The sequence below is a fragment of the Bactrocera dorsalis genome, chromosome 4 (assembly GCF_023373825.1).
Source record: "Bactrocera dorsalis isolate Fly_Bdor chromosome 4, ASM2337382v1, whole genome shotgun sequence".
NCBI lineage: Eukaryota > Metazoa > Arthropoda > Insecta > Diptera > Tephritidae > Bactrocera > Bactrocera dorsalis.
The window spans coordinates 15,405,307-15,424,511 of NC_064306.1; the positions used below are offsets into that span (position 1 = coordinate 15,405,307).

The following is a 19,205-nucleotide window of genomic DNA, read 5'->3' on the forward strand; positions in this document are numbered from 1 at the left end:
ATATTAAATGAATGTGGGATATTCGCGTCATATAATAAAAGCAAACCAATCTCCAGGACAGCCGGTACCAGGAAAAGCCAGAATTCATGTGATTAAGTCAAGTTTGTGCTATTCGTTGCAAATTCTTTCAAATGAGCAGTTTACTTGAAAATACCGATGGCAAGCAAGCAAAAATTTACCAATATTACGACTGTAATGGAGTACAAGCTGCACCTTACAAAATTTAACTATGTTATAGCCTTGACAGACGACAGCGCTAATGTGCATTAGCGGGCTTAATTTACATTTATTTGCGCATTTGACCCATGCATATTGATTTTCCAAAATTACCAAATTTCTTTTAATAATTTATCTTATTCATTTTTATTTCACTTTTTTTTAATAAATAAACAAATTTCACTATCAGCTGTCTAAATGCACAAGCCTGCCGTCTGTCACCATAAAATTTTAATTCGCATTAGCTTTGCTTAAGGCGCATTAATTTTGCTCGTCTGTCAGGGCTATAATGCAATTTTGTAATGCACAGGAATTTCGTGTATTTAGCTGAATTTACCAAATTGAGTAGGCAACACTGCTCAAAAATGGGCGATTTTTGCTATATTTTGAAAGATGTCGCTGGAAGTCTGCCGCCTCCTTTGTGTTTACAGCATCAGGGTAAGCGGTTTTATATTGCAAATTAAATTATGTGTAGGTATATTAACAAAAAAAATGTTTTTAGATGGCAGAAAAAAGCAACGCACAGATTGCTATCCATTTTTCCAATGTTCTTAACTTTTTCAATTCAATTATTGTTTTTAATTTCACTCTATTACCTTTGAACGTAGTTAATTTCTTAACGATTTTTTTCGTTAAATTTATATTGAATTTCCAAAAATACCAAAATTTCTATTAATGATTTCTCTTATTCTTTTTTTTCACTTTTTTTTTAATAAATAAACAAATTTCACAATCAGCTGCCTAAATGCACAAGTCTGCCGTCTATCACCATAAAATTTCAATGCGCATTAACGTTATCTGATATTAGTATATTATAATTTATGGTGCGTGAAGCCACCGGTAGAGAAATTGACAATGGTAAAATATAAACGAAGTGATGCGAAAAGCCATACTGTTATAAAATCCTCCAACAATTGCCGAGCTAATTCGAGGGTTGGCATTATTGTCACAAAGTGTTGGTCGTGTATTTGAGAACCTGATTTTTTCGCTTTCATAAATTGCTCTGTTTTCACAAAGTTCAGTACGAAACAAGACTAGAAAATTACAAATTTGTTCAAATAAGTGATATATATTAAAAATTTAATAAGTACAAGTAAGTTACTGAAACTAATTGGTGAAAATAAAATTTTTCGTTTGGTCACTTAGTGGTTTTGTGTGTGTGTTACGTGATTGCGAAGTGTGATAAAGCAAGTGGTCGAGAAAGAAAGAAATGGAATAAAACAGAAGGCCAATTATTTGACGAAGCAAAATTTTTACCTTTGGGAAATAGAAAAATCTCTATTTATTAAACAATTTTGGTAATTTTGGTTGTAAGTTTTTGTATAAATACATTCAACTGCTCATTAAAAACGTGCTGTATTTTCCAATAAATAATTTCTTACAATTCGGGTGTCGCCGCCATTTTTGTGAACAGTTTCGCGTTTGAAAGCGAACATAGCCGATTGCTCAGCATATTTCATAAAAGAGAAAAGCAAATAATAAAGCAAGTTATTCATTTGCAAATTTTTACAGCAATACTCCGCCAGTGAATAATTCTTCAACGTGGAATCGATTAACGAATCTAAAAATTATAATGAGTGCTCAGCCTAGTCCCGCCTGCATGACTCCTTCAACCGAACAGGAAAGAGTAAGTACCAAGTAGTAAATATGTATGTATAACAGTCGTAAAATATTTTACACGTACAAACATTAATTCTTTCAAAACATTTCCTTACAAAATATATAACCAGTTGGTATGCCTATATACGCACGTATAACATATACATATATAACAGTGGTAAACATTTACAAACATATTTGTGTACATACATAACATATATGTACATATATGCATTTACCTTCAACCGATATTATTGAATTACTTTACTTGTTTGACAATTTCGTTACCAGGTGTCTCTGCTGTTTGCACGTACTTCAATGGTTTGCGTCCACATTTTCTTAATTATATTCTATTGTGCTTATGTTTCTAATAGTTACCTTTAATATAACCATGTATATATATGCATATATGTATGTATATGTTTTTTTTTTAGAAATATTTACTTTGTGTATATGGAAATTTGGGCACAATTCCGATTACTTTGGCGCCGCGATCTGAAGGTACCGTTGGAAAGAGGAAGTCCTCCTGATTAAAAAATATATAGGGTTATAGGGTCCGCAAACGCTTAGTTTACGAGATATTCGACCTTAAAGTCCGAAAAATCGCAAAATTGGACCATTTCAAGACGCTATTTCACCACATTAAACGCACTTTTTTCACATTTTTCACTTCAAATTAATTAATTTACACTATTAACTTTTAAATAAAACCACATTTTACACATTTAACAGGTTTTTTACCTAAAAAATCTTTATTTTAAAAATTACATTTTACGCTTGTTTGAACCTCATTTGTTTACCAAAAATTACGACGAAATGGAGCGCTGCCATGTGATGATAAGGCAATTCGTGAAATTCCTCTTTTTTCGCAAAATTCCTCTATTCATGCATATGGATATTTTCTTGTATAAATTTATTAAGCAAATAAGCAATATTATATACGGTAAATGTTCAGCAGAGCGGCTTTTCCGAAAACGTGCACCAATTTTCACGGGAATTGTCTTAAAAAATTCATTTTTAATTCCGATTCACGAATGTGTATGACGCGTTATTTAATTTTATGTTATTAATTGGAAAAATAAAAAGAAATTAAAATATCGATATTCTCAATATTCGAGTCAGAAAGAAAATTTGTAAAAATGAGAAATACATATTATAAAAATAATAATAATTGGAAAAATAAAAAGAAATAAAAATATCGATATTCGTAATATACGAGTCTGATCGTGAATTGGCAAAAATGAGAAATACATAATAGGAAAATTTATTCTTCTTCTTTCTGCAATAATAATTAATTATAAATTTTCCTATTATGTATTTCTCATTTTTGCCAATTCACGATCAGACTCGTATATTGCGAATATCGATATAAAAACGCTGTGAAACGCTAAAAAATTCTTCACTTTTGGTTTTTAAGGTGTGGCAACGCTGGTTTTCCTCGTAAATATGAACACTCTAAACTTTTCAGCCATAAATTTTATATGTGATTTTAAATTACTAAATTTGGCTGAAAAATTAAGAAATGAAAGTGAAAATCGAACTGATTTCAATGTTAAGAGTGTATATTTAATTATAGTGAAAGAAAAACGTGAAAAATTCTGTGAAACATGGAGAAATAACATGTGTTCTTAGTGCGAATTTTTGATTTTTTAAACGTGAATATTTTTAAAAATATTAGCTATTTTCACATGATTTTTGGATATTCCACCTCTATAGAAGCCCCCCTATCCGTACATACCCCATTTATACGGAAATTCGGTTTTTTTACCCCGCCGCCAAAGTAATCGGAATCGTGCCGAAATTTGCTTAGTTTTACCAGTTTCTTGAGTTTACCATGCATTTTGTTGTTATATTTAACTATAAATACTCTACATTTATTATATCTATAACAAGGAGCAAAATTAAAATTGAACAACAATTTAATGAATTCGATGAGCATATTATGAAAATAGAAAATACATTGCACCACGACCTAGGGTCTATTGTGCCCTCTCCTATCTCACAACGTCTCAACTATCTCCAGCAAATTGATGAATTCCGATATACTGCTAGGTGCTAATGAGGCGATCTGATCCCTATTTAGAAATATGGATCCAAGGGCCTTAGACCTGCGTCTACAGACTGCTGTGCAATCCGTTAGCAGATGTTCTGGAGTTTCAGATTCCAAGTCGCAGAACCCGCAATTTGCACAAGAAGCTAGGCCCATGTTGAATAAGTGCTTCTTGAGTTTGCAATGGGCAGTGTAGAAGGCGACCAGTAGCTTGACTTTATCCCTTGGGAGATAGATTATATATTTAAACATTTGAGGTTGTAATCATTCATTAGCAACTTTGCGTGGCGCAAGCCCGGAAGTTGTTGCCAATGTCTCTCCCTACCCACCGCTTCATCCTTGCGGAGCTGTTCGTTTATGGTGTGGGGACCTTTGCCAGCCCCCTCTGCTGTCATTTGAAGCAGAGTGTGCTTGGCGACTTGACCAATTACTAGGTGTAGCGGGGCAAGGCCTCGAGTGGCGCTGTCGGGTGCGCATAGCTCCTGACATACAGACGTCGGCGAGCCTTTGCAGTTTCGATAGTTTAAGTCCTACTGTCGTTTGCGATGCTTTCGGAGCCCAGACCACCGCTCCATAAGTGATAATTGGTCGCACTATCATAGTGTATAACCATCTGATAATCATTGGTTTACACCCCCAGAATTTACCAGCCAGCCGATTGCACACCATCAGTGCCTTTGTGGCTTTGACCATGTTCAGGTCAACATGCTGCTTCCATCTCAACGTGGAATCCAGCGAATTGAAGAATGACATTCGAAGAATTTTGTAGATTTGTTTTTTTTTAGTTGAATTTTTTAACTTTGAAAGCAAATATCTCAAAAACCATAAGTCAGCGACTACTTATATATTTTCTTGCTCTGGAGGACCTTTTCTATCCGTAATACCCGTTATAAACACGAAATCGGGGGATGCTATTCTAAATCCCAGCCCAGATTTTAAAATACAGTTATCTTCCAAGTGTACAAGAAATAAATTTAGAGGGAAGATCCATATTTTTGCTGTATAATGACCCTAAGCATTCTAAATACGAGGACAATCTCATTATTTTTTAATGAATTCCGCTTAAACACTAAAAAGTCATGCATCAAAAAGTAAGTAGATGTATGGTTGCAATTGTTTAATGGAAATATTCGCGACAACAGAAGGACATTATTTATTTTTACTGCATTGAAAGTTCTAATACCTTCTGTTCATATGTATATATATATATATAGATATGTACGTCTGTAAGTACCATATCTACGTAAATGAACACGATTACTCAGTTGGCAGCTTAGTTGTTTGATGACATGCGGCAAGGCCGTACATTGGCCCACAACACATAGTTTGACATTCATATGGGCATATGAGCGTACATATGTATATGCATACATATACAAACTATCGCGAGAACACAAAAAACCACTGAACCACCAAATTGCAATCAACAACGGAATTCATGCACACGCAATATTCTATACATATTTATGTGCAATAATATATGTATAGTACAATGTATGGTGCATATCTACTACATACATATTATGTGCATGATTTTCTTATGATATAAAAACAATATCTGCGATTTAGAATAGCCGATAATAGTCGCTAAGCTCCTTTGGCCTAAGAGTAGCATCTTTTTAATTTATTTACAATCAGCCCAACATTTAGCCGCTTGAGAAGGGGCATATCCCACGGCTCCCAATACTCCAACTTAAGAGACATTGGGCAGATTGGTTGGAAATGAATCGAGTTATTTACTTATTTACCAAATCCTCTGAGTTATTGGATAAGACTTAAACCGGTTACCAGCCGGGATTATAATGGGCCTAAGGATGGTCTAGCTCGGTCGGCTGGGTTCTGACGCTTACGCGCGTCTCTTTTGAACCAACACTTTCATTAGAACAAACTTTTTTGAGATATTTTGCTTTTATTTAATAAATAAATAATACTCACCCCTCAGATAGATGGAAAGATCTTTATTCTACTCTCCGTTATGGATTTATACTAATAAATTTTAGTATATTAACTTTTATTGTTTTTCGAAAAAATATGAAATTGTTGAAATGAAATATCCCAGAAATGTTTTATGAAACTTTTGTGTAATTTTATTTGTTCCAAGTTCAAGGTCAACATTCTTCTTTATCAATTATCAGTACACTACAGTGATTCGTATATTCCCCCCAATACGATCAGGTATTATGAAATGGAAATGTATACACGAAACTAGTGCGTCATTCTCATTTGAAAAATAATCAAATATACAGTGGACCAATAAAGTTTACATACACCTAGTTCTATTATCGGCTGTTAAAAGCAGACAATTCTATTTACGAGTATAACAAGATAACGACCCAAAACACTCGTCTCATCTTGTACGTGCAGGGTTGTTATGGAATTAAAAATAACTTCATAGGTCCCGCAATCACCATACATTAGTCCTATTCAAAATATCTGGAACTTTTTGGAAAATCGTATTCGAAAACATCGAATTTCCTCAAAATAAGGCCAAAAAGCTGGATCATGGACTTAGTGGGACAAAATATCCGGAAATAATACTAGAAATTGAGTAGGGAGCATACATCGATGTCTTGGGATAATAATAGCAACAAATTGTAGGCCAAAAACTGCTAAACCTATTGTAATTACTTTTGATTTATATAAATAATCATTAGTGTACGTAAACTTTTTTATATGAATTAGGCGCATTTTAAGCTTTAGCATTACTTTTTTTTTATTTGTGTAAAAAAAAATATTTTGATATGCTAAATTAATGTTGAATATACATCTTTTGAAATGGATAGAAAAAACCACAAAATTGATTCATTTTATAACAAATAAACGTGCAGTAATTTAATAGAACTAAACTAAACTAAATAAATAGAACTTGTAAACTTTATTAGTCCACTGTATAACTAATTCGCATTTTCGCAGCGTGAACTGACGCTGTTAGCTAATTTGTTTTTATTTACAATTTTATTTCATTGACTATTTGTTTTATTAACTTTTAGTTCAATCTGGTTTATAAATATTTAAAACTCCATGGGGGAAAAAATTATAGAACTATTGCCAACTAAATGTACCTTTGTATACAATCACTGACGGCAGAATAAGTGACTGTCTTTGATTTTCAAAATCAAATTTGGTTGCAATTATTTTTGCATATAAGCACTGCTTCGAAGTGCAGCTTCATTCAGAAGGGTGTGTATTCAATCCGACAGCAGAACGGACACACTTTGGTGCCTGGTTATAGCGGCATGACTGGAAACAGAATTTTTCTGGATCAAAGTGGAACGTAGGAGGTCTATGGAATTACTAGTTTAGCTCTTGCTAGATTCATCTCACCGCAATGAAACGAGTTCTCGTTGAATACTGTCTTAATAGTCTCACGAGATAAATTTTGCACTGTTCAGCTTTTGTTAGATTAAGGTTGTAACTCGGTAGTAATATCCTATGCATTTAAGTATATGATAAATTTGCTTATATATGTTCATACTTTTGCATAATTTCGATACTCTTTAGGAGCTAATAAAAAATATTGAACAAAAGCAGGAGGATTCTCTTGCTCTTGCAAAACCCTTGCACGGTGCAAGAATTGCAGAATTTTCCTCTTGGTGCAACGGCATAACAACAAACACACGCAGAAAATTATTTGCAATAGCTGTAAAATATGTATGTCAGACCAAAACCCATGTTTATTTTCGTGCAATGACACGAAAAAAAAAAATAATTGCAACCCTGTGCCAGATGTCATTTTACTTAAATACATATTTTGTCGTTAAATTGTTGAATTTTAAATAGATTTTATAATTTCTATATAAATTATAAAGATTTGTTACAGTTTTTTTATTAAGAATGAATGCAGAAGGTGCGTCAATTCACAATGGCCATGCACAATAGTCATTTACAATAAATTGACCGATTCAGCCGTTCATAAGTATATCACTAGATCAGGAATGGGTGCTCTCGTGCCCTTGTATATTTCGGTATAGGATTTTTGCAATCAGCAATCTTTGCAAGAGCAAGAGAATCCCCATATTCTTTCTGGAACAAGCTTGATTGGTTTTATGAATGATTTAATGTAATTATCTGACTATACCAATCTCGTCGTGCTTTTGACAAACGAGTTTATATTGAGTATATCTTCAAAAAAAAGGTACAAAAATAAATTTACTATATGTGTACATACACACAACTTTTAACATTGCAAATGTGAAAAATGAAAGGCCTCCAACGAGATTTTGTTTACCAATAAAATTAAGCGTTTTTGTTATTATTAACCTTTTATGTATATGTATATGTATAACTCAACTTGTCTAACATGCACAAATAAGCGTCTGTAAATGTACATACATACATACATACATACATATGTATGTACATATTTATATTTTTGTATGTATGAAGGTGTAATCTATCATGTAGGCAAATGGTTTCAGGTATAAATTGCGTTCTAAATGAATTTCGCGAAAACACAAGAACTGCTGTTTTTATCGCTTCAATAAATATGTGTTCAGCTCTTTTTTTATAGATAGTTGAAGTTGTTGATTGTACAGTCAAATTTACATACGTATGTATGTATGTATGTACGCAATAAGAAAGGAAAAAAATGTACAGTGAAGTATTGAATTATTTGTATCGAGAAAAATACATTTACGCAACAATGAATAAAATTCTACATTATTTAATAGGATTTACATACATACAATATCTAAAGCAGTTTATCATCGATTACACAGTATATGGGCATGTTTTAATTACTCCTTAAGGAGTTTCTCCATCCAATAGCTGCTAGAAACCATTTTTTTTTTGTTAGTTTTTTAATATATAAGACTAGAAGAACCGTACACGCTTTATTGTGGCTGACTCATAGATACATAATACAACTACTACCATCTTTATGATTTCTATTAATTAGACTATATTAGTTACTGCGTTAGTTTTGTGTGTTAATAAAGCATTGCTTTATGTGGGAAAACACTGTTGAATTTTTGCTTTGTACCAGGGAAATCAACCGCAGAAAAGAGGTTTGCTAAGTTGGAAAGAAGCAAAATGAGCATCGAGGACATTGACGCCCTAAAAATGCGAAAGCTACAGTGACTTACACGTCTAACCGGACGCGTGCATTGTCAATGATGGCACCCTCCAATCATATAGTGAACATTTTAAAAATGATACATATGATACATCAAATTAAAGGAAAAATCTTCTATTTTAATTTTCACTGCGTAAACCTTCTACGATACTTCTGATCGTTGTGCAGCATATTAGTAGTTACCGGTAAGTCTGTGAGTAAGCCACACAACAATATGACACCCCCACGTGCTCATTCTTGTATCGAAATTCTGAAGCTAATTATTCAGTTATGGGAAGAAAGAAAAACCATTAAAGATATTTCGGAGATTGTGAAAAGAGTTAATTCAACTGTCTTCGATATTATAAAAAAGTTTGAGAAGGAAAATAGGATCAATAATATTAGTAGAGCTGGTCAAGGAAAGAAGCTAACACAAGCCGAAGAAAAGTTTACACTGAAAATTGTTGAAAAAAATCCATTTTCCTCGGCGGAAAATGTAAGAAACATATTGGAAAATGAAAAAGGGAAAAAGGTTTCAGCTGAAGCAATTCGCCGCACACTTAGAAGTTTCGATTTACATGGTACAGCAGTTGTTACACGAGCTTGATGAGTTTTGACAAAATTACTTCTTTTTCAAGGTTCTTTTCACACACGAAAGCAAGTTTAACTTGCAGGGATCTGATGTGAAGTTCGTCCCAACGAAGCTTACTTGCCAAAACATACTAGGGCAACACTTAAGCACGGTGGTGGGCCAGTAATGGTTTTAGGATGCATATCGGCTAAAGGAAGGGGCAACCTGCATTTTGTGCAAGGTATTATGTATGGTTTCCAATATGTCGACATTTTAAAGGAAATTTTAAAGCAGTCATGTGTCACATTGGGAATTAAAGACAATTTACGAGATTGCTCGTATTTGGGTAATATACAATTGCCCTCATGTCCTGGGGTCACCTGCCCAATCCCCAGATCTGAACGTTATTGAGCACGTATGACAAGAAGTCAGTCGAAAAGTGTACTAAAGACAGTATTCCAATGTTGCTGGGCTCAAAAGGTCTATTTTGGAGGCTTGGAACACAATACCACCAGAATTTTGTCAAAAACTTGTCGCCTCTATACCAAGGCGACTAGTAGCAGTTTTATCTGCAAAAATATGTTGCGAGCTATTTCTCTAACACTGTATGTGCAAAGTGGGTGCCTCGCAAGTCCATAATCTAGCAAAAACAACGAATTGCTGATTCAGAGAAGTGTTTGAGTGCTCTTTAATCGTAACAAAATATTAAAAAAAAAATCTGTATCAAAAACCGTTGCTTAGTTTTAAAGATTTAAGCATACAAATGGACATAGGGACTAAGTATTGATATAAGGTTTAATGTGATTTCCCAAATTGCACGAGATTCTCCACTTTCCTAAGTCACTTTCTAGTCTTCTATCACCAATACATATCATCTTCAAGTAGGTGCGACAATTTGCTGGATTGTCACATATTTAGCTTTGTTCCTTCAAAATTCAACCTACTGTTTAGATTAACTATTTTCTATACATTATGGTTTACAGCAGGCTAGTGTAGCGGTAACGATTATTATTATAAAAATAAGTATGTACATATATAAATTATCAGCGTGAAAATGCCCCTAGATTGTAAACAACAGAGAAACGTCAACAGTAAAAGTAATATGCTTCCTTTTACCAACAAGAACACAACTAGTCGTTATTATTTACTTATTTTTGTTGACTTCACATGATTCAGACAGTTGGGCTCACAAACAAGCAATACGCACTGACAAAATTCTTAAATTTCGTTTGCTTTTGAGCATATAAGCACTATAAAAAAGTGTACAAAAAATGTTTTATTTGTTTTCGCGTGAATTAAATTAGTCCAATAGCAGCAAATATTTCAATATATGTAAGATAGTACCGCTTCTGTGTATTTGGAAGTTAATTATTTTGTAAGTGCTTTATTTTTGGAAAACATCAAAACGAGAAATGTATCTAAAAAATAACAATTATTATATAATGGTGAAGTACCAAGTAGTCTTTGTTTGTACCCACACGTCGTCCGGTACATACATATGTATTACCTTGAGTATGCGTGGATGTGTCATAAAGTAGCAAAATAGCAAAATAAGTGCTAAATTTTTTAATATGGATAAATATTTACGATTTTAATTCATTTAATTGTAAACAATCAGACGCTCAATTTATTAGATTTATAAACCTGATGCAAAAGAGGAGAAATTTAAATTATTATTACCATAAAAAGTCTTTCTTCATACAGCTTTGTGTTGGTACGCTAGGAGGATTCTACGAACTTTTGGTAATATTCTTATTTCAATAATATTTGGTTTAGAAGCGAATACTTTGGGAGCCAGGATTGCAAATTTTTTTATTAAAAATTTTTTGATACAATACAAGAGAGAGGGGTGTTAGGTATTTGGTTTGATATGGCGTGGAAAGAAGGGATAAGCGTCATCTGGAGACTACTTGCATTCAGGAAGCCTGTTTAATATGTCAGAGTCGATTGTAAATAAGTAGGAATATAGCTTATTGAAGTATTCGGAACGAAGTTGCGCGAGGTATCATTTAACTCCTGTCTTCATATGATCAAAACATCTAGTATTCAGGATATTCTGTCAGTTGATGTCGAGCTCTAATTTCCCGTTCCCACGACAGTCGTGTTTACGTAGCCGGAACAGACCCGGACTTTTATCCGGGCAAAGACTGTCAACTCGGCAGAATTTTGCCGCTACAACAACAACAATTGCTCTAATTTCTTAATATAATTAATATTAACTTATCATTATTTATTTATGAATGTCATAAGTTTTTCATGTTAAAAATATCGTTTGATGGAATATACAGAGTCGGACAAAACTAAAGCACGAAATTTAACGTATTACTATATTAAACTATTTTATTGGAAATAGACCAATCCTTCACACATTTCCTTACAGCATTTCCTTTTCAGCATGACGAAGCTGATTTTATGGCCATCTCCATGAATTGTGGTTACGGAGCCCGAAGAACAAAATGCTGTGATTAATTGTGAACTTTTTTAAAATATTGGTTACTGATTCACCGTTTTCAAAATGGTTTATAATTTTTTATTTATAATAGTTTGGTCCGACACTGTATATGCAACTTTTTAGCACACAACAAATATACTATATTTTTCCGTTTATTTTTCTTACTCTTTTTTTAGGTATTTCAATGGATCAACGAATTGGCACATCCGGAGAGTCGTGAAACAGCTTTACTCGAGTTGAGTAAGAAACGTGAAACAGTGACAGATCTCGCGCCAATGCTATGGCATAGCTTTGGAACTACCGCCGCCCTTTTACAGGAGATAATTAATATTTATCCATCGATTAATCCTGCCACACTCACTGCGCATCAATCAAATCGCGTCTGCAGCGCGCTATCCCTACTGCAATGCGTCGCATCGCATCCGGAGACGCGTACAGTATTCCTGCAGGCGCAAATACCATTGTTCCTGTATCCATTCTTGCAAACAACATCCAAAACTCGGCCATTCGAATACCTTCGACTAACAAGTTTAGGCGTAATTGGTGCATTAGTTAAGGTGAGCTGCGTTTTGTAAAAATATTATAAACCAACTAAATTGTTGATGTTAGCCATTTACTCATTATATTTCCTATACTCACCAGGCTGATGAGCAAGAAGTGATAACTTTCCTTTTAGCTACTGAAATCATTCCACTGTGTCTGCGAATAATGGAAACCGGTTCAGAACTGAGTAAAACTGTAGCTACGTTTATTCTGCAAAAGATTTTATTGGACGAAAGTGGTCTCTCGTATATTTGTCAAACGTATGAACGTTTTTCACATGTTGCTATTATTTTGGTAAATTTTCAATTAGGTGCTTTCCATGTAAAAAGTTTACTTAGTTTTGTTTGATTTTGATTGCAGGGCAAAATGGTAATACAACTTGCCAAGGAGCCCTCTGCACGTTTGCTGAAGCATGTCGTACGATGCTATTTACGTCTTTCTGACAATCCCAGGTAAGTTCGCGATAATTAAGAAATGACAAAATACCTCTAATAATTGAGTCTAAAGTAAGTGAATTCAAAGTAGCAAAATACTGCTTAGAAAAGAAATATATTTTACACAGGCGAGTAATGATATAGTATTGGACTTTCGTTTAATAATTTTGTCATGTTTTTGGCACCACACAAGATAAAGATATCATTTGCTTTTAAAATATGGTTCTGTAATATGTAACGTCCCTATTGCACTCATAACATAAATAAGAAGTTTTACAAGTTTTCTTTATTTTTTAAACTGAAGAAAAAAATATTATGTTTGTCTCCTTTAATGAAAAGCGCGAAACATTGAAGTGAGGAAAAGCGAAAATTGTTTAGAAACCTTATACAAACTCGACCAATAATTTTTGCTCGCATACCTCGTAAAGCTCCTTTATTAGAAAATAAATCACACAGCACGACGTCTTAAATTTGCTCAGAAATATCTGATCAGGCCTATAGAAAAAGGTAGGAACGTAATTTGGACTGAACAGTGAAAATTATTCTTTATAGGGGGAAAGGATTTTGAGATAACAATACAAGAGTATGACCTAAGATACACCACAAAAAATTTAAAACAAAGTGCGGCAAGTATAATGGTATGGAGATGTTTCCCGTTTAGGAACGTTGGTTCGATCCTTCGAATTTCAATTCAATTTCATGGATCAGCATGCATTGCATATGCCATTATACTGCAAAATGTTATGCTACCATTTGCAGAAAATAACATGCCGCTAAAATGGGTGTTTCTCCAAGACAGTAACTCAATAACACACCAATAGGTTGGAACAAGAATGGTTTCGGGTCAATGGAATTGAGGTTATGGACTAGTCGGCTCGGCCTCTTGACCTCAATCCCATTGAAAACCTTTATTATTATTATATTATATATTTAATTTAATTGCAAATAATAGTATATTTAGCTGAGTTATTTGAACTCATAAATTGCTCTGTGTATACTACATACATATGTACATGAAATGTTATTTAATGCACTGTCATTGAAAAAATATCTCTTTATTTGTTTACATCCTACCAACCTCTACATCTTGTTGTAGAACGTGAAATTTGTTAATATATTTTCTAAATACTGTATGCTCAAGTTGGTTTAACAATGAAATCGTCTTGTTTTAAAATGTTTTTAAAGTAAAAATTTATTATATACATTATTATTTATTCTGTAGAGCACGTGAGGCTTTGCGACAATGTCTTCCAGATCAACTACGCGATGCGACATTTTCAGTATGTCTCCAGGATGACAAATCCACCAAACACTGGCTACATTTACTAATTAAAAATTTAGAGCTGGGTGTCGTCGCACCAACAGACCCGCGTCAAATCGGTATGTCACCATTGACGTCATAAACATCAGCAGCAACAGCAGAAAACGCGCCGTCTAAAGTACATGTAACTACATATGAAGTGCAGCTAAAAGTGCTGTTGTTGTATGATAAGAATTGTACGCGCAGCGTAGCAGTCCAAACAACCCAGCCAAGTATACAACAGAGACTACAGCCCCAACTAACTATAATAGTTTAAAATAGTGAATACGCAAGTTACAAATAATATAACTTTTTACTTAAAAAATTGTAATACCCATTAAAAGCAAAACAAATCAAATTACACACAATATAACAAGGGAATATCTAAATACTTAAATACACAACACACACACACATATATACTACATCTACAAGAGAAAAACAAATACTTAAAAGTCGTGATAGAAATTGCAACAATACGAATGCATTATAAAATAAATAAATAATAATTATGATAATAAGGATAAAATATATAAAATGGAGACTGTTTATATGATAAAAAAACACAAACAAAAACTAAAATACGGGTTTAAAGAAAAAGCCCAAAAAAAGAGCGAAAATAAATAATTACTGATGAAAATAATAAGGAAATTTATGTAGAAAATGAGTGAATATTAACTAAATTATGTAATAATTAAGGAATGGCGGTACCTAAAAAATTAAAATCGAAAGTAATAAATAAGTATCTAATTTATATGCATTACTCATATAGCTATAACTTGGAATTCTGCTGTAACAAAAATGCTGATTTCATTGCTTTCAGCCACATGTAATTGCAGGCGAATGTACTCTCTCTGAGATTAGATAAGAAAGTCAAATTAATTGCTTTTCTATTTAATGTAATAATAATCATAAAATTGGCTGTTAAGCAGATCTACTCAGATGTGTATACTGCATGCAGATACATACTTACACGTAGTTGCAATAGTATTGAACGAATATTAAATATAAATACGAAAATAGTTTTCGTTTTCAAAGTTAGCTTAAACTTGCGTGGTTGACTTAAGTAAAGGGCAAAAGCAGCGGAACCTGTATTTTAATTTAAGTTTGCAACAATAACTTCTTATATTTTATATTGAGGAGTTTGACACCACAGTCTAGAAATTATCGAAATTTATGTTTTTAAATGAACTTTGTGTATATTTAGGCAATAACTGTGAACTAAAACATTAATGAATGCGCGGGCTCATGCATAAAGCGTAACATAAACGAATGAATTATAGGCTTTGTAATTTCAGTAATTTATCTTTTAACCATACAACTGCAAGAACTTTAAGCGCGAAGCATACATTTTCGTCTGAATGCCTTAAAAATTTTGTCTGCAAATGACAAAAAGTGTGATTAAAACGTGTCACCGGAATATTGGAACAGTAATTCACTAATCGCTATATTAATTATGCTATAAGGTATATATCTCAAGTTTTTTTTTTGCAAAGAACTCACACAGCAACAACGTTATATAATTGGAAAGCCACTTGTTTAATATAATTTCTTATAATCTTAAGCTAACCTATGGATCACTATGCCCCTATAACTAGTGCATATAACAGCAATTGTATTAAGTTCGGCATACATCCATATACATACATATATACTGCATTGTACTCCACCATTTGTGTATGATTTCTCAATAATCTCTTGAGACTTAAATAAGCCCACTTTACAGGGATCATTTTGATTATGAAATGTTGATATCATTTGTAAAAAATATAGAATTAAGCAATTTGATATTTTTTAATATGTAAAGCCGCCACTATTTGTACATTACGAGCATTAATATATTTAAATTGTATAAAAAGTTTTAGCTTAAAATGTTTGCCAAAAAATAAAATTTAGCTGTAAACGCAATATTCAAAATATATGAAAATTCAAAAAACTCATTTTGCTTTGCTATCAGTATGTGAATGAAGGTAGTGGATTGCATTTCCAGTCCAGTAAACCTAAAACTTGTTTGCAGTTTTACTACCACATTCCGAGAAAAATATACACATAATTTTAACTTCATCGAATTAGAACAAAATTATACTTACAAAAGTGCTTTGAAATATTTAATTTGAACATTGAAAATAAAAGTTGCTAAAACTTGCAAATTACATACATATATTATTTTTTTCGGCACATCAATACTGCTTGGCTTTCCTTCCACATTGTTGTGGCGGGTAAGATTATAACATTAAATACTTGAAAGAATATCAACACCTTATTTAATAAAAGAAGCAACGACATTTCCATTCATTTTCACGCATTCTGCATTTGAATTGCTTACATTTTACATTCTAAACTAATTGTAATTCAAAAATGCAAGTAAATTATAATACATTTGAGAATTATATTTATAATACTTTTGGGCACCAGTACCAGTAATTGTTTTTCTACCACGAAAATGCAGAAATATTTTTCAAATATTTGTTTGTTAATGAAAGGTGCGTGAGCATTAAAACATTATAAGCACATTACCAACGAATACTTTCTAAAATTAACCACTTTCTATTAGAGATCAACCGTAAAGTCAATTGAAAGATATTATTTGTGAGTGCCAGCATGTCTGTTGTAATAATTAATAAAAGCACAGTTCTAAATATTACTGGGTAACAATTAAATATAAATAAAATATTTGAGTTTACGAAAATAGATATGAAAATGCATAGCAAATATAAGAGTATTTATGTATGTGAGTAATTAAAGAGAAATAAGATACTTCACATGTCTTTGCTAAAGTAAAATCGTATTTAGAATAAAGTACTATAAATGAAATGATGTGGAAAAAACCTAACTGTAACTGATACATATTGTGATTTTTCTTAATTTTTGTACAGTATCTATGTGGTGTTGATTGATGCTGTTCTGCTCAAAAGCTCTACACAAACTTGTGCGACACGCATTTTTTCACTTCCATGAGCTTGGCAGAGTGCGACAAACAAAACTTATAAGGCTAAATCTGAATTTTAAAAAATTATTGGAAGCCTACATGTTGAATAGAAGCATTTTTGAGAGTTAATTACAAGTTTTATACACAGATTTTTAAACTATTTGATGAAGAAGCGTATGCCACTACAACTGAATAAAACGTTTCAACTGCCGCAAAAACATCATTGAACTAGTTATATGTGTACAGTGTAAAGTTTTAGCTGTCGAATTTCATAAATTCGAAAACTTAAAACCTACATCCCACAACTTCGCATCATATTAATTTCGTATGTGATTTAATTATAAGTATTGACCTTAATGCTAATTAAATTTTTTTTTTGTGTAATAAATTTGTGTATCCTTGTTATTCATTATTATTTGTAACATACTAAGTAAACAATTCTTTGCTTGGCGGCAAACGCACTGTTGCGCACAACGCATTCAACACTTTTAGCTGCAAAACATTGTAATATAATTGAATAATTTTTAAACTTTAAATTTACTTTTGATAGTTCGTTTAATATTATAGAAATTCTGTTTAGTCGAAAGAAAAAAGTTTATAATCTCCTTAAAAATGAACTTGTCTACTTATATTTGAACGTTAAATATACGAACTAATCTGTATAGTGGTGTTTATGTATGCCTGAATATGACTTGGGTTATATTGTAACCTATTGTAGGATAGGTGTAATCACAACTTAAAATGTAAACTTATATCATTCTTTGTAAATTGTTATTAGAAACCAGCATCCTAACTAAGTTAAGTTTAATATATATAAATATTTTTCGCATAACTGGGCTATTTGAAAGCACACAAAGCTACTATTGTGTATGTTGACATATTACTTGAGGTTGTTTTAGCCATTTATCTAATTTTACCTTCATAACTAAATCGAAAATGTAACATATACTTTAAATATTCTTATTTTTCCTAAAATTATTACCTAATTTAGTTTGTATTTGTATACATAATTAACTATTTTACATAAAGTTTGAATTACTACTTATTATATAACTACATATTCATGTCACATTTATATTTATTTTAAATGTTTGTATTAAAGATTAATCGTGCGATTTGCCGAAGTTTTAAATTTTCAGTTGTGTTTTGTTTTGGTAATACAGTTTTTCTCCTCCATCAGCTGCCCTTTAGCTAAGAGTGTGTGTTTTCTAAAAATCAAACTCAGATTGCGATCGGTGTTGATGGTGCCTGAGTGCATTACATATAAAACATACATATATACATACATATATATAATCACAAAAATGGATGGATTATCGTATGGCTAAACGTATAAAGAGAAATAGATGACCGTTTTTAAACTATGTTGAATAAATGAGAATTATTAAATTTATCTATAAAAAGTTGTGTGTTTTAATATTTTGACAGGTTTGGTTTACTAAACTTACAGCTAAAAACAGTAGCTTTCTCGGTGAAAAGTACAGATCGGTTTCATTTACGTTAAACAGATATTGCTTATAAGAAATTGGTAGGAAACATTCCTATAGTAATTTTGAGGAAAGGTGCCGAAACCTTGACTCGGTAAAACCCGGATCCATTACGGTTATTTAGACCTGGCTATTGTGGGAACGGGATAATGGATAGTATTTTCAATTGGCGGTTTAGGACAGTGGTAATTTTTTTGTTTTATAAGGAATCCAATTTGGCGGTACTTGGCTCGATAAAGGTCTCGATTTGTTTCGATTACATTACGACTGTCGTAACGGAAAAAAAGAAATTATTATCTGGGCTTGATATGTATCGTTAAGCACTGAGCACCTTTTTGTATTTTCTCTTAAACCATTTCGGATAATGCTCTTCCTATATTTCGACCACGTATAATTGGATCTTCGTTAAAATTAAAATTTTCATTTGCATTTTATTGAACTGAGTTTCAGTTTCGGTAGCCACTACTTAAAAAGCCGACTATAATTATTTTATATTCAAATGTGCGCATTTGGAATAAAATATCAGTTTAGAAGGAGAATATACCAAATTTTTTAGGTTATGTTTCTGAGA

General features: G+C 32.4%; 1 protein-coding gene across 3 annotated transcripts; it reads left to right on the forward strand.

The window, feature by feature from the left end:
* Window positions 1-1,125: 1,125 nt before the first annotated feature.
* LOC105233468 (CCR4-NOT transcription complex subunit 9) lies at window positions 1,126-18,279 on the forward strand. 3 transcript variants are annotated; one of them, XM_011215563.4, is made up of 6 exons: window positions 1,126-1,309; window positions 1,729-1,843; window positions 12,118-12,498; window positions 12,584-12,778; window positions 12,845-12,936; window positions 14,141-18,279. In XM_011215563.4, the coding sequence occupies exons 2-6, from the start codon at window positions 1,790-1,792 to the stop codon at window positions 14,319-14,321; spliced, it is 903 nt and encodes a 300-aa protein (XP_011213865.1). In that variant the 5' UTR covers window positions 1,126-1,309; window positions 1,729-1,789; the 3' UTR covers window positions 14,322-18,279. The 3 variants fall into 3 exon arrangements, with proteins under 3 accessions (XP_011213865.1, XP_011213866.1, XP_011213867.1); XM_011215564.4 differs by lacking the exon at window positions 1,126-1,309 and adding an exon at window positions 1,340-1,526; XM_011215565.4 differs by lacking the exon at window positions 1,126-1,309 and adding an exon at window positions 1,340-1,514.
* Window positions 18,280-19,205: the final 926 nt, after the last annotated feature.

Bases quoted from the DNA above. Each gene is read 5' to 3' on its own strand.
- LOC105233468 (XM_011215563.4), top strand. From the start codon at position 1,790: ATGAGTGCTCAGCCTAGTCCCGCCTGCATGACTCCTTCAACCGAACAG. The intron at 12,779-12,844 runs GTAAATTTTCAA...TTTTGATTGCAG, and splicing joins CACATGTTGCTATTATTTTG to GGCAAAATGGTAATACAACT. The intron at 12,937-14,140 runs GTAAGTTCGCGA...TTTATTCTGTAG, and splicing joins CGTCTTTCTGACAATCCCAG to AGCACGTGAGGCTTTGCGAC.